The sequence below is a fragment of the Pristiophorus japonicus genome, chromosome 12 (genome assembly GCF_044704955.1).
Source record: "Pristiophorus japonicus isolate sPriJap1 chromosome 12, sPriJap1.hap1, whole genome shotgun sequence".
NCBI lineage: Eukaryota > Metazoa > Chordata > Chondrichthyes > Pristiophoridae > Pristiophorus > Pristiophorus japonicus.
Genome location: NC_091988.1, coordinates 44,246,562 through 44,270,216, shown reverse-complemented (window position 1 = coordinate 44,270,216; position 23,655 = coordinate 44,246,562). Strand labels below are relative to the sequence as shown.

Here is a 23,655-nt window from a genome sequence, read left to right as displayed (position 1 = left end):
ATGAAATGATCTCTACATTGAGATGAATGTACTGCCCTGCCCCAAGGATTCAAAGGGCATTTCACATAATAACTTTCCATCACAACAGAAATTATTCCACAGGAAAATTCTGCCGTTTTCAATTTTAAATTATATTAACAATGTTTAAAATCTTTCTGTTGTGTTACTATAATGATACAGTTCTCTGTTTAGCATTTTCTGAGGTCACTGGCTCAGGTAACCTACATCTCTCACTCATGAGTAACAAGGTCATTGTCACTGGTAAAATCTAAAGCCATATTATACAGACCCCTTGTACAATACCCTCTAAACACAATTTCAGTTGAGCCAATGTTCCCTTCTATAGGTTCTGAGATAATGTCCACCTTCGTTAGAGAATTACTGATTGCTTTGGCTTATGTCTGGACCACTCACTTTCTATTGATTTAAAATAGCAAAGCCATCAAAACGGGGAGAGGGCGGAGGAGTGGGACTAGCTGAAGTGCTCTTGCAGAGAGTCGGCACGGGCTCGACAGACCAAATATCCTCCTTCCGTGCTGTAACCATTCTATGATTCTATGAAAACTGAAGATTTGCGAGTCACGTCAGGAAGGAAGTGACTTCCTCAATTGTAACATTTTATTTTGAAGTAGAAGAATGCAACTTTTTGCTGCTCCCCTTCCTAAATTTTACTTCAGTTGCAATATTTTCCATACTTGCTGATCTAAAAAGAACAGGTTAACAATCTTCATGAAACTGCAAGAGACCATAATGATTTAAGAGCACTTTATTGTTCTTTGAGGCTACTTTAAGTACAAAAAGTGGCCTGTCAAAAGCTTTTTTTCCATTTTGGGTGAAACAAGGCCGCAAACAAGAGGGATAGAGTTCAAATTTACAAACTGAAACTAGCAGTAAGTACACTGTAGACATTTCTGCTCTCTGTAGTAACGAAAGTTGTAGACAAACCTGGTCTATACATTTTAGAACGTTTTGCAGTCTCCACAAAATTTATAATTAGTCCACAATCCCTGGATTGTTGATTGTATTCTTGTTCAGTTGTCTCACATTAAAAAAAACAGCCAAGTAACCAGACGCATAGAGTCCACAGACAGCACCTACAGCCTTCTACCATTATAATGCTCAGTAGCCTGTAGCAGTAATGAACTAGTGGCTATTAATGCTAATGCAGTGTTTCCATAGATAACTGTGTTCCTGCACTTTTTACCTTATAACAGACAAATCTACACCAAACAAAAAAGATCAACTTTTTTCTCCAAACAAAAAAAAACTGCATGATTACAACAAAAAGGACAGGGAAAATTAAATAGCTACATATCATTAACAAATTAATTGTTCCTCAAAAAATACCTACCAATTTTTTTTGTACATTCTTTACGCACAGCGTAATGATGGTCTTATAGTTACCTATATAAAAAGTGTTCATTTAGTGATTTTCCTACAGAGTAGGGTACTGAATGTCAAAGCAGACAAGCGGTAACTACCCAGTAAGGTGGCGATGAAATGTGTATGGGTTTTACTGGGATGACGGAATGTATGGGCATGTGTGACTTTCTCAAAGGCAAAGGCTAAATTGGGAAGCTATAAAGCTGCTTTCTGTACCTCTGCCTCTAGTAGTAGTAGTAGTAGTAGTTGTAGTAGTAGCTATTAATTCAGCAAACAAAATAGCATTATACTATTGGAGGAATGTACACCTTGGCACAGGACTAGAGTAAGCATTAAAAAAAATTGTATTCTGTAAGCCATGACAATCTGCATTACATTAAAGCCAAGCCATTTTTTTTGTTTCAAATAAAGTAATGGCTTGTTTAACTGTAAATCTCAGTTTGATTTTACAGAATTATGGGAGCTACTGTTTATTACTTTATTAAGCCGGTTGTATTTGTTATGCATTGATTATTCAGTCATGCACAAAAGCTATTGCCGCCTGTACCATGGAATTTATAATCTACTGATTATATGCGAGCCTTTCCTGAGGCTATCCTCTTTTGCTGGCTTCTACCAGTGTGAATACATGCTTAAATGTCATTGAGTAAAACTGTACCAGCAGTAAGTATCTAGGACTGTTATTGATGAAAATAAACTACAATTCTGAAGAAAAAGCTCTAGTATTAATTTTCATTACGCCTATACAATATAGATACCAACTATTTTTAAAAATCATGCAGCTACTTTAATAGAAACACTAGTGACCTTCATATCTCAAATCTATTTCAACAAGCTGACAAATACAGATGAAGGGTGTAGGAAAACAAAATGCCCGTGTTCTTTGAAAAACAATGCAGTCCAGTTGTGAGCACCAAGCACAAAATGTAATCTGAAGCTAGAGAAAGGCTTATACCTGTATGAGACTTTCCCTTCCAAAGCTGTTTTGCCTCTGTAAAGCGCAATACACATCATACTAAGCCCTCATTGTCAGCAGTCTGCCATCTAACAAAACAAGAAAATCTGATGTAAAGTTGACAAGCAACCTCACCACTCCCCAATAGTGCAAATCAGACATACAGTTCTTTTCAAGTATATAAACATACAAAATTACATAACAGAAAAGCAATGTAAGCAAACCACACAAACTCTAGTCAAAGGAACTAGCAGAGGCCAAAGCGTTTGGGTCAACCAATCCTAACATGGCTTTTTGGGGCAGCAGAATTGCATCAGAGGTTTCTTTGGTAACTGAGGCAGGAGATTAGGATGCTACATCATACAATTTATATGAATAGTTCCTACTATTTTTTTTAGGGCACCCTTTTGCAAATGCTAAGCAAATACACAAAAGTGTCTAGTTAAAAAAAATCCCCCTCCCCACTTATTTAGCAGTGTTCAAGCTCAGTCAAACCATGCATTTCACTCAGCACAGAATGCAACGTGGTCCACTCTTCATGAAACAACCGAAGGGGAGTGATTGTGATTGACCATGTGGGATGAAGGCGAGGACTGTCCCCTTCTTGAACCAGAATCGGGGCTGCTAGAAACTCCATCTTTGGCAGCCTTGATTTGAAGCCATGTTTCTCCAAGAGCTTTGGCAAAGTGATCATCTACTGATCCGGTGATGGAAACCGAATTCGTCACAGGCTCTGGCTGCTTGTACTTCTCTCCAAGACTTCGGCGAAAGTGTTCTTCCACAACAGGATCACAAGTTGTAGCAGTAGTTATGGAGGCTGTAAAAAATATCACAATTTAAATGGTGGTGGTGGGGAGGGGGTAAATCATGCCAGATTAAAGTAGCATTTTCTCAAATTTTGTTCCCATTATCATAACAGAAAAATAATTCCCAAATCACTCAAACAACACTGTTTGGATTCAAATGAAAGCATCTATCATGGCCACTTAAGTCCCACACACTATCTCGTTCACACAAAGTAGTCACTCATTGGCACAAATCATTTGCCATTATGGAATGATGGCAAGTACTCCATTATAAGCAGCACATTACCAAAACCCATCTTCCAACTGTTGACCACAAATAAGTTCTCTTGTTCCACCAAAACTGGCAGTACTTTAATGTATCTGTGATCATTTTTTGAGCAGAATTCCCCACTAAAAAACAAATCTGAGGATAGGGGCTAGGAGTACATTAAGCAAGACCCTCTCTCTCCATGCTGTTATCTCCTTTGAGGGCTCTCATTACAGCATGTTCCTTGGTCCCGGGTGCTGATCCACACTGATCCATACAAGTGCTGGTTGCATATATTGCTTTGCACAAGCATTTATAAGCCAAAAGACTCCAAGGTGGTGAGTCTTCAGTAAGCTCCAACTCACTCTAGCCTACACTCACTGCCTGGGGCTCACACATGAAGATTGGACACTGGTGTGAGGTAACAGGCAGCTGCTGTGTAATCATACTGCAAAAAGAGTCGTCACCATCAGAACAAGAGAGGGGGAAAACAAACAGCCCAATCAGCAGTTGAAACCTATAAATCAGTATTGGAGAACAGGATCCCCTTTCCAAGATCATCATCATCCAAACTTGTTTGGAACACGCCGAAAAATGATAAATGCACATGATGGCAGGTCTCCCATGGCATTGCTCAATCAGCTGGAGGTTACACCATTTTGTAATAATGTGGTGTTGCCACACAACATACAATTAAGGCTCACGATTTACAGTGACCCTTCAGTCAGATTGCATTTTTTTTAAATACAAGGTGCTCTGGGAGTTTGAGACCAAATTCCATGGCTGTCCATTTGTCCGTGAAAACTGCAAGTCAGAGAAGTTGATTATATATTCCTTTACCCACATATTAAATTTTATCTCTTAACCTTTTCGAAAGCCCAGTTCTACGTAATAGAGGTGGTCACAAGGCATTTGCATTCCAACAGCAGGCTGGAGGTAGATACCTGGTGTTTAACAGCACTGAGTAAATGGGGACAGTGACCTGCGAACTTTAGAAGAATGGCAGGGAAGAGATCCTGGGCTTTGGCAACATCGGGTGGTAGGTCTTGGGGGTTTGGCAGAACTAAGGAAGGAGTTCAAAAGAATTTGCAGTATTAGACAGGTGATTCCGGCATTTGGAAGCACTGCAGTGGGGCTCCGAGGGAAGATGTTGGATTTTGACAGCTTTGGAGTGCAGGAACTGCAACAGTGGGCTATTGAGATTAGATTATTACTGAGAGCAGATTTTCCTGGGCTAAGCTCACCAAGCACTGCCCTCCCTCCCCCCCACACATGTTGCCAGACCCAGCTATCCCATTGCCCCTGGGGGAAGAACAGTCAGAAGATTTAGCACTTCTGTGAATCGTGGGATGGAGTACCCCAGGATTTGGCAGCACTGGGGAGGCGATGAGGAGGAAGTTATTTACTGACTCTGGTGGTGAGATCAGAAGGGGCTGAAAGCACTGGGAGAATCGATCTACAAGGAGAGATGGGGCAGCCAGGTCTGGCAACATTGGTCACTGGGGGAGAGAAAGGCGGGGAAGAAGTGGTGAGATCGGCAAGGTTGGCCTAGGATAATCTGACCCCAACTGCTAGCTTGCAATATCCAACACACTTCATCCTGCAGGCAGTTTTTTTTTTAAGCATCAAATGTGCTTTATACAAGCCAGCCACAACTTGCCTTTATATAGTGCCTTTAACATAGTAAAATGTGCCAAGGCGCTTCAAGATAGCGTTCTCAAACAAAATTTGGCAGCAAGCCATATAAAGAGATATTAGGGCAGGTGACCAAATGCTTGGTCAAAAAGCTAGGTTTTAAGGAGCGTCTTGGGGGGGTGTGGGAGGGGGAGGAAAGAGGTTTAGGGAGGGAATTCCACAGCTTAGGGCCTAGGCAACTGAAGGTACGCCGCCGATGGTGAAGGAAATGGAGGATGTGCAAGAGGCCAGAGTCTGAGGATTGTAGAGCTAGCAGAGGTTACATAGATAGGGAGGGGCAAGGCCATGAATTTAACCTCAAGGGATTTAATGAACCTCCACCCCCCTCCCCCTCAGGTTCTGCTGTTGTTTATCACAAGATTTTGATTGCATCTTAGTTAGCATCTCTCTTTCTACACACACACACACACACACACACCTAATACAGTAAAATTAATCTGACTCTGCATATTTTCTGTTGTCACTTTTACTTTGTCAGGATTTTGTCATGCATTGTCACACTTAGCAATGAGAGTAATGCCTGCTTCTATTATTTTTAATCTATCCTCCCAACACTAGATGGCACAAGCCATTTTGATTTTTTACCCGATTTATTTCTTCTGTACTGATATTATTTTTAATTTAATATATTTATTTTTATTGAATTTTTCCCTTCTGTATAGCTAACTTAATGTCCGATTACTCCTAGTCCTTTTTCCACCTCTATTTTTTTTTTTTAATTTAGCCCCACCGCCCATTCCCACTTCCTAACCAGAGACCCACAACGTCTGTGGACTCCAACCCCATGACCCCATGACCCAAGGTGTCTGCTGACTGCCTCGACTGCTCCTCAATCCTAAGCTCACAACCCCCCCACCTCCTGTCCCCCTCTGGTAGACACAGGACCTCCTGCCCTCGCTGTCTAATCTTCACCAGCTATTGCCACAGTTAACAGAAGTGCCAGCCACTACTTCTCACTCTCTTGAAAATTAGACACCGGAAATGAGAGGCAACGGGCCAGCATGTCAAAAATTAAGGGCGTCTAAAACTGTAGAGTTCACTCAGCGGGGTCAGGAAACTAAAATGCTGAGCCGGGTCACTAGGCCACCAGTGCAGGATTTCAAAAGACAGAAGATCAGCATTGTAGGCAAAAAAAAGTTAAGTTTATAAATATATATTGTGTTAAAGCCCAGCTCTTCCCCCATTCAAACTGTTACATGGCCCCGGCAATCCCTCCCACCATGTTCCCATCTGCACTTTGGACCAGGTTCTGCCCCATTAATGCCTTCCGCCCTGCTGCATCCCACCCCAAATCCCTCTAGGCATTTTCAGCACGTGCTCCTGTTCCATCAGCTCTTTCCCCACAGAGGAGGATGTTCTGGTTTTGCTGGCAGTCTTTCTCCCAGATTTGCCCACTGCAGCCTCTGATTTTTGTCGGCTCCCCTCTGCTTACCACCCAAAATTTTAAACCAAGTCCTGCCCCACTAAAATACCCGCCGGCTTCACTCCTGACTGTCCTTTTACCCACCTCTCAAATTTTTTATTCCATCCGCCCCACCCACCCACCTCTCCTGGCTCCATTTTACAAACACCAACCATTGTAAAATCCAATTTGCAGCTCTCTGTAGCACCATCCCCTTTTGCCACACTACCCATTACTTCCCACTGGAAGGAATGGAGAGAAAATCAGAAGAGCACAGGAAAGAAGCAATAGGAAAAACAAATGCAACTGGGGTGCAGGTGGAGAAAAAGAGCTATATAGAGAGTACAAGAACGAGTAAGCAGGTTACGTAATAGAGGCAGCAGACCATAATAACTTTTATGTATATAGCGCCTTTAACGTCCCATGTCCTCCAACTCACTGTGTGCAACTCCGCAAGAGAACTACTAGTGTATATAATATAGTCAAAATCTTACTAATGCACACACTTAGTCAACCTTTCCATTATATATTCTTATATCCATATTTATAGTGGAAACTATTATAAGCTTGCCATGCTGTAATTACACTCTTCTACCAATGGAGACACTGCAACACCACCAGTGACAGGAGGATGTAGGGCATATATATTGGAAATATAACATTTAAAACATAGGAATTTAAAATGAGGACGGAATTAAGTCTGCATGCCCCGATCCAATTATCTGACACCCTCTGATGCCTGCTTTGCCTGGAGATTACACTTAGGGGTCTTGATTCCTTGTGTGCAACATCACAGGACAACAACTATATATAATGTGAGAAGTTAAATATATACTGTCCATGTTTAACTCAGTCACCTCATTCAAATTACTAGACAATTCAAAACTTTTAAAAAGAAATTTAGAATTATCAGAAATACGCTGAATTTATTATATACACATTACATATTATTTATTAAATGAGAATACTGTATGCAAAATAGTTAAAAGGGGTTCCAATTCCTTTTTGCAGTAAAAGGCAAGATATTCTGAATGTTATAAATGGCATGAACCATTTAACTTCCTTCACAGCATCTTATTTTGTAAAGCCATTTATGAGCTTTAATTCTCAAAGAAGTGGTATTCAATATTATTTATCATGACTGTACCAGCCTGGATTTTAAAAAATGACCAATTTGCCTGGCCTCATCTGTGTGAAGGTTTAAAGTCTGCACACTGGACACAACTAAGCACCACCAGTAATATCAGGATTTCCTCATTTATCCAGATTTTCTGGTTGAAACTTAAGTAAACTGCTGATGGAACTAGAACAGAAGTTTGTTTTGGATCCAACCCAAACACTTTTATACTTTGGCCTGCAACTCCACCAGCTTTATGTCAGAATCTGCCCATTGAAATGGAGAAGCTAACTCTTCTGACTGTGGTAAGAGTTACCTATATCAAGTATGTGTAGAACGTGACTGCTGTGTTTTTTGCCGTTATAGATTGATGCAGTTTGTCCCATAATTCTGGGCTTTTATGGAATATAACCAGCCTCTGTCTTGCTGGTATCACTCGAGTTATCAAATCAATGTTCTTGTAATAAACAACCAGCTGTTTTCTTAAATAAAGCTCAAGAATCCTTTATCCTAATCGGGAACAAGAATCTTACATTTTCTGCTCATGACAATACAATTTGAATTACCCAGATTAAGTCAATTGGATCCCTTTCCTAAAATGCAAACTCAGGCAAATCAGAGAGAAACCCAAAATATAAATTATGAATGATGGCAAAAGGCATAAAATGTTCAAATTGACCACCCACATATTAACAATTAGGTTCTAAGACTAAAGGTATTAAGCACTGAATTGGAAAAGGGAAAACTGAAATGGGTGAAGGACACATGTAATAGAACGAGAGAAAAGGAAGAAATAGTCGTGGCCGAGTATAAAAGGGGTGACTTTTGGGGGGCGAGTGAAACGGGACTTAAGAGTGTGCAACTCTAAGTGAGAAATGCACAGTGCCATCTATATTCACAGAGATGACCATTCTCTCTTTCACCAACTATGAGTGTGTTTGGGTAGTGGTGGGAAGGAAGCAAATACTATTCATTCTGGTGATGTTACAAGGCATTTTGATCATTGTTACAGTAGCAACATGCTCCAGGTAACTGGATACAGTCAAGTGGGTGTGATCGGATGGCATTTGCCTCCTTTTTCTGTAATTACCAGCTGCATACAATTAGTAGCACTTACCAGTACAAGTTGGTGATTTGAAAAACTATACAATGTGAAACAAGCAGTTAACTTTTTCGACGCAAGGGTGGAAGCACTTAGCCGAAAAATGATTTCCTGCTAATGTTTTAAATTGTACTTCAATTTCAATGAGAGCACCATTTTATTTCTTCAGTGGGTGTGTTGAAACAACAGTGCAAACTGAAAGCCACAGGAGAAATATGAAAGATCTTTTCTCATGACCTACATTGGCTTCAGTTGAAGCCCAGTTGCAATGGGCCCGCTTTGTTGATTCACATTCACTTGGCACTACAGTACCATATTGTCGCCAGTTGTTGGGTCTATTCAGAATCAGAGTTTGCCATGTAAAGCGTATCGAGCTGCAATCCCTACATACAGTTACCATTATTTTTCATAGAGAAGTGTAGAAACATTTTACGAACCAAGCCAAACATAAGAAATCTGTACCAACTTAGTAATGCAAAACGTAGAAAGTTTAACTCAAAAACAAACTTGGGTTCACTTCTGTTCATCTGAGGCCCCTTTACTTGATGAGCAAGTGCTGACATGATCAAGGGAAAGCTGCACAGATGGCAAGTACTGTATTTAAAAAAATAAAAACACAAGGCCCAAGGGCATGACTGGATTGAGTTAGATTGCTTGCATAAACATCACTGAAATGCAACTTACGATTTGAGGGTCTCCTGTAGCTTGGGGGCATTGCTGGAACACAACTGCTGTGAGCAATAGGGCAATGGGAAAGGTTGCAGTTACGATTGTTACCAGATGCACATGTAATTACTGATGGGCGATTCTAAATGGACAAAAAAACAGCGCATTAGTACAATTCCAATAACCAGTCAAAGATCTAACACTTAGCAATAATAGCTCATATGAATATTTAATTACAGGAAAACTTGAAGCCCTGAATGCATTGCATTGTAATGTATTGTAGTCCCAAGTTTATAAAGGGCTACTTTAGTATCAATGTAAATACTGACCTCTGCATTAGTTGTATGTAATTTGTTTTTTAAACAAATCCATTTGTTATTTAATATCATTAGCAGGACTGCTTTGTACAATCCAGTATTCATCCGTCTGATTCTGGCAAATACACTGGTGTGATGCAGGATCAACAGGATCCATTTGCAGCATAAACCTGGGTTCCACAAAGAGGACCCAATAGTCCCCTGGTCAGACTTGTGTTTGCCTGGGTTGGGCATTCTCAATAATCTCTATGCTATATTCTTGCTGTATTTTTTTTGGCAAGTGACAACTTGGCTCTTCACAAAATTTTGACTTAACAGTCCCATTAGGGACATGAATGCATAAGCTGGGCTGGCAGGGTGTGCTGCACTGTTCGAGGTACCATCTTTCGGATGAGACATTGAACTCTTCACATCTATCAGCTCAGGTGGATCTAAAAGATGCCACAGCAAAACCTAAGGTGGTCGGCTGGCGTCCTTGTCATCCTTTCTCTGTGCCACCACCACAGATTATATGGTCATTCATGCATTGTTGCTTGTGGGGATTTACTGTGCACAAACTATCTGCCTCATTTACCTACCGGCAGTGACTGCACTTAAACAGCAATCCAATCATTGTGAAGTGTTTTGGGATGTACCGAGAATTATATAAATGCAAGTTCTTTCTTTACAAAAAATTATTTCTGCTCTTGTATACAAAGAAAATTTTTACAACGATAGCACTTTTTTACGTTAGTAGATGCCACTTTCTTTTAGAAGCTGGGAAAAGAGATTCCCAGAAAAGGTTGGAAACAATTGTCCTGTCAATTTGAACAGGTTGAAGATAGTTTTCTTTTCCACTAATCTCTCTTTTCACAAATACTTTTTGAGACTGAATTCCAGGTCCCAGAGAGAAACCTCATCAATGGCATCACAAACAATGACTAGATTTTTTAAAAATTCCCCCCCCCCCCCCCACCACCATCACCTTGAGAGTCTGTGCTTTCTGCTACATTTATAGTTGAAAACCAGTATTAATTTTGCATGCCGATTTGTTTAACCAAATGTTAAAGAACAAACTTGCATTTATATAGCATCTTTCATGACCTCGGGATGTTCCAACGCAAATCAGAACCAATGAAGCACTTTTAGTGTAGCTACTGCTGTAATGTAGGGAAACACATCAGCCAATTAACACACAAGTGGGTAGAACGTGATATGTACCTCGCCTGCTTTCTGGGTGCAAAGTATACTGATTTAGCAATGGTACTAGTTGCATCCAATCCTCGCAGGCATTGATCCCACTGCTGAATTCGTGGGGCTCTTTTTTTAGGCAGCCTGGGCAGATCCCTGAAACAGGCATCGAAGCCGAAGGAGTCTAATCCCCCTTGAAGAACTCCATCCAGAAATTAGTCGGCAATGAGCCTGCCTCACTCAGGAATCTTTAGCAATGCCAGCAACCATAAACAAAAAAGGCCGGCAGTGACATTTGTTTTTAAGTTCCTGAAGAAATGGAAGGAGCAGGAGTGCTCTCCCAACCCTGCAGAATTCGTGATCACCCCGCCCCATGGCCCACTCCAAGACCCCCCCCCCCCCCCCCAGGAATTACCAGAGGGCCACTACTCGCACAACCATCAGAAGCTTGCGCCAAGTATGCTATTGAGGTCTGAGAATCAGTTCAATCGATCCTCTTGGTTCAGGTGCCTGCTGGTTGGGCAGTGCCAAGACTGGGCACAAAAACATCCCAGACCAAAGTCTATCCCAATGTCCCATAAACAGCAATAAGATAAATGGCTAGATGATGATTTAATGATGTTGGTAGAGGAATAAATGTTGGCCAGGACACCGAAGAACTCCCCTACACTTCTTCGAAGCGTGCCGTGGAATTTTTATGTTCACTGGAGACCACAGACATGGTTTAACAACACTTCTCACAGTGCAGCATTCCCTCAATACTAATTTGTTTTGGAAAAATAATCACTTTGTATGCCTGAATTCAGCAGTGCTCAGAAAATTCTGTGGTTCGGGAGGAGGGGAAATGCATCAATATCCAATTTAAAGTCACTCACTATGTACTTACATTGGGACTAAATGTGGTAGTCAATCATGCATTAGGATGCACCATAATGACACCACTCCACCCAGGTTCCACATACATGCAGAGTGAGGTCACCATGATTGACAGAGTATTGCAGTTTTAATGTAATGTAATCAGTGAGGATTTTCATAAACAAGCAAACCCGTAAAGCTTGAAATGAAATGGCTTTGATTCCCCTCCCTTTATATTCATTATAGAGCCAAATTCTAATAGAAATAATTCTGATAATCTACTGGGGAAACTGATGTTGTGGAATCCATCCTAGTTACACTGCAGGACAGATTCCACAAACCAGCAGTAACACACAAACAACTCTGCTGTTCTAAAATCACAAATTCCCAATTTTATTTGTGTGTGCACCTTTCCCAATAATAGGGAAAGCCTTGTATAAGCAGGCTGGATGGATAGATAGATTGCCAGCAGCTGAAAGAAAAAAAAACTTGCATTTATATACAGGTGCAGCATTGAAAATCCGTTGTTCCCCCCACACACCCCCTCCCTTTCTGACGTTCTGAAATCCGGAAATACCCGAACCTGGGCTCGGGTGTTTCCGGATTAGTGACGTCAGAAAGACGATTGAAAGTCCGGAACGGCCTCGGTCCCGAGGGTTCCAGATTCTCGACGCTGCACCTGTAGTAACTTTCAGAACATCAATGTCCTAAAGCACTTACAATCAATGAGCTAATTTCGAAGTGCAGTCACAATCACTGATATTTTTGTAGGAAACGGTCATGCGATTTGGGACCAGTTAATCGGCTTTTGGGGACATTGGTTCAGGATGAATGTTGGCATAGGATTTTTAAATCTATCTGAACAGACAAGCAGTCCACCTCAGTTTAATGTCTCATCTGCCAATGCAGCTCTCCCTTAAAATATACTGAAGCACCAGCCTAGATTATGTCCTGGCGTGGGACTTAAATCCGCAACCTTCTGACTCAGGTGAGTGCTACCAACCAAGCCAAACCAACACTATGGTGTTGGTATGGTCTCCAGAGGGAAAGTCACCTAGAGATAGGTTTCTGCTGCTCAACTTTAGTGGCAGTGTTGCAAGATCAGGGCCAAATGACTTTCTAGGTGTACTATTTATAATTTTATAGAAAAATAGAGGTTGCATAGAGATAGTTAATGATATGAGTGAATTATTCTTGATAGCAGTTGTAACAAAACTCATTAATATCCATGCAATTATATCTGATGGACCACTGAATGGTAGGACGCCAGTTCAGTTTTCTGATTCTCCCACAGGGATGTTGCCCTCCTTACCCAGACAATCTCTGGATGAGGGGTGGCATTTTCACAGAGCAAAGATGAGTCAATTCACACACCTCCTGGTGTCCTATGGGTGGCCTAAGAACAGATCACACATCCACCTCAGCACAGGAGCGTAACAGACCTCAAACTCAAAGAGTTTCAAAACAGTAAAAGAGGAAGATTTTGCAATATGTGAAACCAACCGAAAGGTCAGCGTTCATACCTGCTGTCGTTCCACACCAATGCTGACTGTCCTAGTTGCATCCATGCTATTTTTGGTCAGTGCTAGAGGCTGTTCCATTGACATACTTGGTAGTCCTATGCCAGCATAGGCATGATTGCTGAGATGGCTCATAGTTGACACTGCAGCACGTTCTATTGGGCTACGGCTTCGCTCTCTATGTTGATCTTTACGAAAATCCCCATTGACAGGTTTGGTCCTGCATAAATGGATTCCGTTAGTATTCGCTAATCACATAACATTTTTTAAAAAACAATTACTTCAATCTGGTGTACATGCAGCAAACCCGCGATTGCTTCTCTGAAACAGAACTAGGAAAGACATGTGGAGTTTTGTATTATAGATATTAACTACTTGAATCATTCCGCCCAAGGAAGATACTAATGATTGGGAAAGGGGGGGGGGGGGGAAGAGGAGGAAACCTCAGTGTAAAGCTAAACAAAGTCAGCAACAAGCAAATGTTTGTCAATTAATTGATTATAACAAAAATGTACTAGTAGACTCCACTCATGTACATACAAATAACCAAGCAGCCAAGGTTCCCACACAAGGACTATATCTACAAAGTTGTGCATGTTCCAGCTTTTGACTGTCAAATAGCAATAAAAACTCTGTCCAATCTAATTCTGGAAATAGAGAAATCAAAGCAGTACCAGTTATCAAGATCGCAGGTTTTCTGGCTACAAGTTTATTTTAATTAACTCCTCATATGCCCCTCCAGATACTTAATTATTTTCTAATATAAATTGTTAAAAAAACAAGTACATTTTACAAATTATATGTAAACAGCAAGCCCTGAACTTCCGTTTTGTATCCAGAAATGTAATTGTCTTAAGATGATACAGTATTATATATAGCTAGCAATCATTTTCCAGAATGATGCCAACCAAATCCTATCCTGTAATATTCTGACAACTGATTACAAAATCTACAGCCTGGGGATCACTGGCACCTATTGAAAACACTTAACATGCACCTAGCTGCATCTTTTAGTTTCTGTGTATGAACAAGTACTATGTGCAAGCAATTAAGAGTTAAGTTGATCTCCCATATTTCATCTGCCACAATGTTCTTTTCATCAGTGCTAAAACACATACAAGGTGCTGAAAAATTCTTAATTTGCCTAATTATTCCTCTCCATTTTCTGCTGTTGCAATATTACCCTCAAACCAATCGTTCGACCCATAATGTTCCCAGGCCTTGCATTACCGTAAGCAACACCAGAGATCATCAATTGGTTAATACTGAAATTTGAATCCTCCAATTTTAGTTTTTCCAATGCAGGCTACTGGAGGAGCGGTGGAAAGTGATGGGCGGGGAATAGAAGAACCACAGCTTTTGAGGGTTACTAGCGATGGGCAATAAATGGAGTCTTGCCAGCATCGCCCACATCTAGAGTATAAATTGAACAAAATTAGTTTGCGAATGAAAAAGTCAATCATGTCTTGGTGCCATTTCTTTAAGGAGGGTGTAACAGATTACACAGTGTTTCTTACTAAAGAGACATTTTGCTAAGTAAGTCAGGTATCCAGTGTTAAAACTTATTGAAGGGCTGTTGCCCATCACAAATGATGCCCATGGCTGTGCTGTTCTAAATGAGTTTTTAAATTATTAAAACACCTGTACGGCTGAATATATTAATTGAACAGTGCCGTTTTCATAGACACGCATTTCTTGCACACAAATCAGTTTCCTCAATTCTGTTGCTCAATGTTTTGCGACTGTTTTTGTTAAAACCTCTTTAATTACAGTATATTCAGCAATATGTGTCATAGGGGAACACAGGATGTGTGGTTTGTAGTCCGATACTCAGGCAAACATGCATTACATCTTAACCTCTTATTTAAGCTCCACATAAAACCACCAAACTTAGAGACAGTATCTGCTTTGTTGAGTTACACGAGCTGTATTTAAACTAGAAAAATAAATCAAATCTACAAAACCTTCTATTTAACAACTGCCAGCTATATGCTAGATATTAATAAATAGTTCAAGTATTTTTACTCCTCCTCTACTACCCTTCCCAAGAGAATAAAATAGTATTTTCTACCGAGAAGCATAGAATTCAATCGATTTAGTGAAATGGCATAGGTATTAGAATGGCATTTTTGTTGCTGTACAGCATAGGCATTAGTGTTAAACATGGTATTCTGTCTCAGTAAAATCCTTGCTTCCCATCAGCTGACCTCAATATTCTCTAATGTTGGGTTCTTCCCCGTCACATGATGCAGAGCCAGAGAGAAATGCTCGAGCCAAAATTGCAGCAACTGTGGAAGCCACCACCTCCAACAGTGAGCCACCAATAAAAAAAGCTATAGAAAGACAAATAATATTAAACTGTATACATTATAAAAAGAAAAAGAACAATGTTTGGAAGTCTGTTCAAAGCTGTAATAATGAGGTTGAGTGGAGTGCTCAACCTTTGCTTTCGCAATTTATGATGTAATTCAACCTCCCCTTCCGAGTGTTAGTTAATACCTTGTAACAGTTGTGATTTATTTTCCATATAAAAATATATACATACCTTCATCACGCCATATTTCCTGAAAATTACATCCTGACATTTTTTTTGCTTCCCATAGGATTCCCCCCAACCCCCCATAGTTTTCCAGTTCAGATGTTTTGCATTACCATCATCCCCCTATGCAGTCAACCTGTCTGCCATTTTCTACAGAGGATGAGAAAAATACCAAAATGAATATTCAGGGAATTGATGAATGTACATGGGGGGGGGGCGGGGGGGGCGGGGCCTCATTGGTTTAGGGCTGGTTTGTGATGGGAGTCACCCATTAGTATGTTGGCCCAACACCAACTCAGGACTACAATAACATCCACATTTCTTCTGGCCAGTCAATATTCCATAAAGAAATTGTTTTGCAAAAATGTAAACAATTTACAGAGTGAAAAATACAATGAAAATGATCTTGGGTGGCGTATTGGCGAGCAGCTAGCATCCTTAGAAACTAGTATCATGGATCAAACCTGGGACGTTCATTGTGTACACCATATCACATACTCCAATGACTCCCTAAAACATTGCGAAAGCAGCATCAATACTTTCAATTTCAAAAATTAACCCACTACAAACTTAAAACAAGCTGCCCAATAAAGGTTTAAGCCTCTTCTTGCCTGCCACATTCACAACCACAACCCCACCCACATTAAACCCATCGTACTTCCACCTGACAATACAAAAGAACTTGCATTTATCGGGTCCTGAAAATCTCCCAAAATGCTTCATAACCAATACAGAAAAATTACCAAACACTACTAGCACAAGATTATGGGCTGGATTTTCGGTTCCTCTGTTCTCGGGGTGAAAACGGAGGCAGGAAAATTACCGTCCAATTAACGGTACCAATTAATTACTTAACTTTTAGCATTTAGGATCACAAAGGGAGGCATTGATCTAATTTTGTGGCCCAAAAACGGGATCGTCAAATTTAGTGCGGGGCTGGGAGCGCTCGGAGAAAAAAAATTCAAAAAACATTACCAACACCTTTACCTCACAAATCACTGCAAAAAGATTAAAAAATTAAAAAACATAACTTACCTTTTTTTAAATTTATTCAACTTGCGGCTGCTAGCAAGGCTGAATCGGCGTGTTTTCCCTGCCAGTCACCGAGGCGGCGTATGGGTCGGCTGAATCTCGAACCTGATGTCGCAGTGCGGGCCGTTACACTTCCCGCGCAGCTCTCCCCGGTGGTGCTTCTAAGTGCTGCCAAAAAACCGAACCGAGGATCGCGACCGGGCAAAATACAGCCGAGCGCCCCAACTTTCGCCGGGGATAGTCAAAATGCGACGAAAACCCCGTCGCAAACCACTTGAAAATCCAGCCGAAAAACTTCAACTCCAAAAACAGCCAAAAAATAAAAAATAAAAGGACAAAATAATTCAGTCCAAAGAAACATCCAGCTAACACCTTTTTCTCAACTGGCAATAAGACCTGAATCTCAACACTTACTATGAGGAAAAACAGGCCCACCCCTCAAGATAGAAGCTGCCATCATAAAACAAGATCCTCTCATTCCATGAATGTAAGTGTCACATCCATCAATATGGTCTCTTCAAACACGACACACCACAACATCAACTCCAACAATCGTTCACGTGGGGTGGGGGGGGTAGGGGCATGTACCGATTGAACCGCTGGCACAGAATAACGCATGTTTCAGCATGGAATATGGAAAACACTTCACACACACAATTTGTATTGTTTACCCATTACTTCACTCACGGGTTAGAATGTTCTTACGTGTGTGTCCAGCGCTGCACCATATCGTCATCACTACTGTCCCAATAAACACAATGTAATTGTGTTCTCTACAAATAAAACACATTTATCTAGTTGCAGAAAAGAGCATTTTGAACACACTAAGTGGCAGTCCTGGAACAGTGTTCATTTACTAAGTTGTTGCTCTTTTTGTAAAGGTGGTAAACGGGAGCAGTGTTACATCTGCTAGTTTTGCATTGTACAGTATTCTTCCTTACCCACCAGACCCTCAAATCTGCCAAACTCTGAAGGGGGCCCAATCAGGGTTCATATTCTGGACCATTTCCCATAGAGTTTACATGTAAAGGTAAGAGTTTACCCACAATTTCTGTACTGGTGTTTAAAATGTTAATTTGTCAATTAGTAATTAAACCTTTTGGTCTAAATTCTCATGGTTTTATGCATACTGTTCTGATTGCTTAAAACTGAATAAACAAATGTTTACTAGAATTTTACATTTTCCTTTTCTAGTAATGACAGTACTAGCTAGAAATAGGTTGACACCAGACTGCTTTCTTCTTTAAATCATTAAAATATAGCAAAAGTAGACTTTAACTTGGTGCGTGTGTGGGTGTGTGTGTTTGTGTGGCGTCAATCAAAGCTTGTAACTTGGCATAAGAGCTTAATAACATGCAGAAAGTTTGTACTGAGAATTGTCAATATCACTGGCCACTCGGTAACTTTCTAAAAAAGTTTATTGGTGGTTTCCAGGAGAAATACACTGACTCAAACTTGCTGGCTTAGAACCTGGAGCAAGAACAGTATCTTCTTCAATCACCACTGCTTGTAAGCTAATGGTACAGCAGGGAGATCAGTGCTCTCTGTTGAACAAATAATTTTACCTCTACAGAACACACTGACTCAAACTTTAAAATTATTTGCAGCTGAACATGGAACTACCATCTGTTTAACAAAGAATAGAATGGAAGGTTTTGGTACTAACCTCACTTTAATCATTGTCAAAAAGCATGAAGGCAGCCCAACGTCCTCCCACAAGAAAGTCCTGGGCCCCTGAATCTTGGCATGCTATCTTATGAAAAGCTGGGCAGGCAGAACCCATTTCAACATAAAAGTCCCTTGCATTCGCAGGGAATCAGTGTGCTGCACATTTTCGTAATCTCCTCTGAACTATGCTAAATGCAAATTAAGTTACCGACCGTACATTACTACAATATTTAGTTCAAAAAGGCTTTCTCAAAAAAAGAATTTGCCAAAAGAAAATGAAGACTTTAGGGGTTAAATCCATACCAATAATTTCCTACGTTGTCTCAACTGTTACTGCTCTTGGTATTCGCTTTCTACACAGATACGAAGCAACTGATCAATAAAATGTCATGAGAAAGGATTTCTGTCAAGCTTCCCAACTCCCCTGTAGACTCTTAATGCAGCACATTTGCCTGCTGGGGGGAAGGCTGATGTCAGCGCTTGTGAACACAGCTCAGTGAAAGGATAAGGAGGCCTTTGTTTTCAGCTGAACTGTGAAAATGAGAAAATGGCCCCAGCCGACAAACAAGAAACCCACACTGCACAGGTCAAGCCAAGCCCCTTGCTTAATGTTTTTAAAGTACAATTTATGTACTAGATATATTCCCTTTCACAGAGGTATTTTTTTTCGTCAAGGGATCTGGAAAAAGAGGATTCTGATAATAACAAGATTCACCGAGTCTGTTAGGGGTGGACGTGAGGAGGGGGGAGGGGTAAATTGCCTTAAGTAAAGACGTGCCAGAAAGAGAAGAGTCAAATTCTCATGTTACGCGGTCCCGACACAGAGGATCTTTTATGCATGCGGGGAATTAAAATTAAAGTGGGCCTACATGTTTTTCATTTTACGATGGCTCCAAACATTAAAGAGAATTAATCTCTCCGGTATATTAGGGTCAGTCCCATTTGTGCTTATGACAAGAATGACTGCTCCAGTCCCAAACAGGTATTAGGCTGCGGAGGAATAAAAATGAAATTGAACACGCCTCCATCTACACCTTCCCACATGTCAGGGCAGTTCCGATGGTTGATCACATAATCCCATTCAGTCTGAAGGATAGTTGGATATCATCTCATGAAAGGTTTCTGTTGTCAATTATTAATGTCCACCAAAAATGAGAAAGACGATGACAAGATGATGAGTTACTACACTAATGATTTGAAAATGACTTCAAAAATAGTTTACTTTGCTTAAAAAAAAAGCAAACCACTATGGATGCTGGAAATAAAAAAAAACAGAAAATGCTGGAACTGCTCAGCGGGTCAGGCAGCATCTGTAGAGAGAGAAACAGAATCAATGTTTCAGGTCGTTTTGATGACAGGTCCTTGGCCTGAAACGTTAACTCTGTTTCTCTCTCCACAGATGTTGCCCGATCTGCTGAGTATTTCCAGCATTTTCGGTTTTTAACTTCAGGTTTACTTCTCTGCACCCTCCAGGAATTACCCAATATCTCGGAGTAAAATGCCCTGTATGATGTGATATTCCACCATAAAGCTGAGCAAGATCCCAGCTTCAATTTATGGTCAGTGCCAACTGCAGCCAGTGTAACAGTGGAGTATTTTACTTGGCCTTAAATGTCTGTGGCCGATGGATGGAAAGTCAGTCAGGGTTCCTGACGGAGAGACAAAAATTTTTGAGCGATAAGGGAATAAAGGGTTATGGGGAGCGGACAGGGAAGTGGAGTTGACTCCATGATCAGATCAGTCATGATCTTATTAAATAGCGGAGCAGGCTTGAGGGGCCAAAGTGTTCTACTCCTGCTCCTATTTCTTACGTTATGATGTTCTTATGTTCCTGCTCCTGATTGCATTCTTGTGACCTGTTGTCAAAGAGGCAAACGTTTGGATCTTCATCTGACAAGATTAAGGCCAGTCAGTTTTGTCCTCCTTGGTAAAATAGGTCACCATCACAGTCAGGGCTCATGTGAAGTACTTCATCTGAACAACTAAACAGCTGCCAGCAATCCTGGAACAGAACCACAGCATAGTCACCACACTTGGGGAAAGACAGGAGGAGAAAATGGGGGGGGGGGGGGGGGGAAGATAATGAGTATTTCCCCAGCCATTGGTGAAAGTTGACTTCCGGGTGTCATTTGTAAAGTTACGGCACTTTACTTCAGACATTTCAAAAATGCTCAACATTAGAACATTGTGAGCAAGCCATTGAGCAGGGGTGCTCGAGTTCCATTTGTGTCATATACACACTTGCGTAAATAATCTCTGTTCAAATCATTCAATTTTGGCTAAACGTTTGAATTATACTTAAAAGCCCATTTAATTCACCACTACCAACCACATATATAGATGTCTATTTTTGTGGCGGTCAGTCTTCACTCAGAGTGTACAATCTGTTCTTTACACCACCAATTTTGCAGCAGAGTTGAATTCATGTTAAATTCACCCCGACATAAACTGATAATATAATCAGATTTTAGTTTTTTTTTTTAAACAGATGAATTTTTAAAATAAATTTATCAGGCTGCAACATATCCGTGCCTAAAATACACAAATTACCTGAATTCAGAGTCTGAATGCAAGGTAGTTAGATTTGTAGATAATGCCAAGCTTGAAGAGACCTTGGACTCTGAAGAAGCAGCCAAGATCTTACAAGAACTGAGTAGCATGTGCACCTGGGTTGATCAGTAACAAATTAAGTTCAAATATGCAATTGCACAAGGCAATGCAAACTGGAAGTCAAAATACTAGGCACATATTCTGGGTGTATGGAACTTGACAAGTGAAAATTTAATTGCATCTAAAGATCTAGTTAGCACCTCACTCAACATACTTAAATAGTTAAGAAGTTCAAATCCACAGAAGTTATGCTGCAGTTGTACAGTGCTCTGGTCAGGTGACATACAAAATATAGTGCACAGTTTCAGCTGCCGTGACACGATGATACATCTAGGCTCTAGAGGTAACAAAGAAATACAACTGGGTTGAACCCTCACATCAAAAGGGTTAATCACTGAGACACGACTAGAGGAGATATAGTTCTTCATTATCGAAAAGAGGTATCCCAGTGGATATCCTAATATACAGGTGTATTACACTTAAAATGTAACAACTTGCATTTTGCTTTAATGTAGTAAAACAACCCAAATGCGCTTCACAGGACTGAAAAAAGAAAGCCTTGCATTTATATAGCGAGTTTCATGACCTCTGGATGTCCCAATGAAATACTTTTTGAAGTGGAGTCACTTTTGTAATGTAGGAAATAAGGAAATATTAGGATAGATGACCAAAAGCTTGGTCAAAGAGGTATGTTTTAAGGAGTGTCTTAAAAGGAGGAGGAGAGGTAGAGAGACAGAGAGGTTTAGGAAGGGAATTCCAAAGCTTAGGGCACAGCCCGCCATTAGTGGAGCAATTAAAATCAGAGATGCGTAAGAGTCCAGAATTGGAGGAGCACAGAGATCTCGGAAGGTTGTGGGGCTGGAAGAGGTTATAGAGACAGAGAGCTGAGGTTATGGCAGGATTTAAAAGCAAGGATGAGATTTTTTTTTTTAAATAGAGACGGTGTCGGATTGGAAGCCAATGTAAGTCAGTGAGCACAGGGGTGATGTGTGAATGGGACTTGGTGCGAGTTAGGATACAGACAGCAGAGTTTTGAATGAGCTTAAGTTTACAGAGTGTGCAAGGTGGGAGGCCAGCCAGGCATTGATTTCAGCAGCAGATGAGCTGAGGTAGGGGTGGAGACAAGTGATGTTACAGAGGAGGAAGTAGGCAGTCTTGATACGAAAAAATAATCGAGTCCAACACTGGGAGTTGGACTAAGACAACATGAAACTATAAAAGTTTACAGCACAGAAAGAGGACATTTAACCCAGAGTACTTATGCTTGTGCTTTGTCAGAGCAAGGGATGACTGTTCATAACCAAAGTTTAGGACAGACATCAAGAATTACTTCTCTACACCTGGGAACAGTTACCAGGAAGGAGACTGTGGCCAGGACATGGGACTCATTTAAGAAACAAGTAGGTGCTGAAATGGGAAGATGGTAGAGGTGGTAGTCGGGAAGGATAAGAGCAAATGAGCTGAAGGGTCTTCAACCAAACCTATCATGACATACATAATAATCTAAATTGGGTCGAACAGTGGTACAAGGACAAAAACAAATGAGATCAGAGCTCTGTACTATTAACTTAAAATATATAAAAGCAGTGTTTTATTTTGAAAGGCCATGCTTCGATTCACTTTTTTTCACCTAATCAAGCCTACATTGTGGACTTTCTGCAAGTTATCTGGTTTTGGATCACATCCACAAGTTTGCAATGGTTTACACAAATCAGCTTTTAGTGCATGGGCCAAAGTGAGTTATGAAAGCCAGAACTTTACTGAAAGCTGTATTCTGCAGGAGCTTAGGAGGCTTCAAGAAAAGAAAGAGCTCTGGAAGTAATTACATACCATCCGTTTTTACTGGCATTAAATTGTAGGGGTGTTTCCGTTTTTCTTTATCTTAAATACAGCTATTTGAACATGATTGTGACCCTCTGTACAGTCTGATGCAAGACATGATTTTTAGCTGACGTTGTGAAAAACATGTTATACTACTAGCAGAAAACAAGGTTCAGCTTCCTTCTGAAACAAGAACTTATGGTCATCTGATCAACAAATAGTTTTACTTCTTGGTAAACCTGATGTGTGAAAATAAACATAGTTAAGTCATCATTTAGCGTACTGCATTCCAATTAGCTGATTTCATAAAGGGCTACTGAATCATCACACAATTAGTACAGTATCTCCTAGTAGACTGTAAATAAACGAGAAAGGAGTAGAATATAAAATGGCACACAGATAAAAACTCTCTTGCTTTGTGACATGCAGAAAACCTCAGCTCTCATGTTGCAACCAATGGAAATTTCTGAAAAGGTACAGAAATGCCTCGAGTCCAGCACACTCAAAGTTGCTACAAACAAAGTTCTTGCTTCAAACACCACTTTGCTTACTAGCACATAGAACAAGCACCATCACTCAGCCATGTTACCAAGTGGTGCTTTCCACTTGTGGAGGGCAGGCGGAGAAAGAGAAAGAACACGGTGCTTCACTCCATATTTACCAAGACTCCCCATTGGTCACACTTTCTAGCAAAACTAACTTCAGAAGTTACTAGGAGCCTACTGCTTATTCACCTCGTGAGGAAGCACA

The 23,655-nt window shown here is 40.6% G+C and overlaps 1 protein-coding gene across 2 annotated transcripts in view; it reads right to left on the bottom strand.

Moving 5' to 3' along the window:
- Positions 1-750: 750 nt before the first annotated feature.
- The window catches only part of vgll4b (vestigial-like family member 4b), a 138,464-nt gene continuing 115,559 nt past the window's right edge, over positions 751-23,655 (bottom strand). For both annotated transcript variants that reach the window (XM_070895376.1, XM_070895375.1), the window contains 3 exons: positions 13,239-13,455; positions 9,392-9,515; positions 751-3,155 (listed from right to left, as the gene is read on the bottom strand). In XM_070895376.1, the coding sequence (XP_070751477.1) occupies positions 2,875-3,155; positions 9,392-9,515; positions 13,239-13,455 (622 nt within the window). In that variant the 3' untranslated portion in view covers positions 751-2,874. The remainder of the gene's footprint in view (positions 3,156-9,391; positions 9,516-13,238; positions 13,456-23,655) is intronic.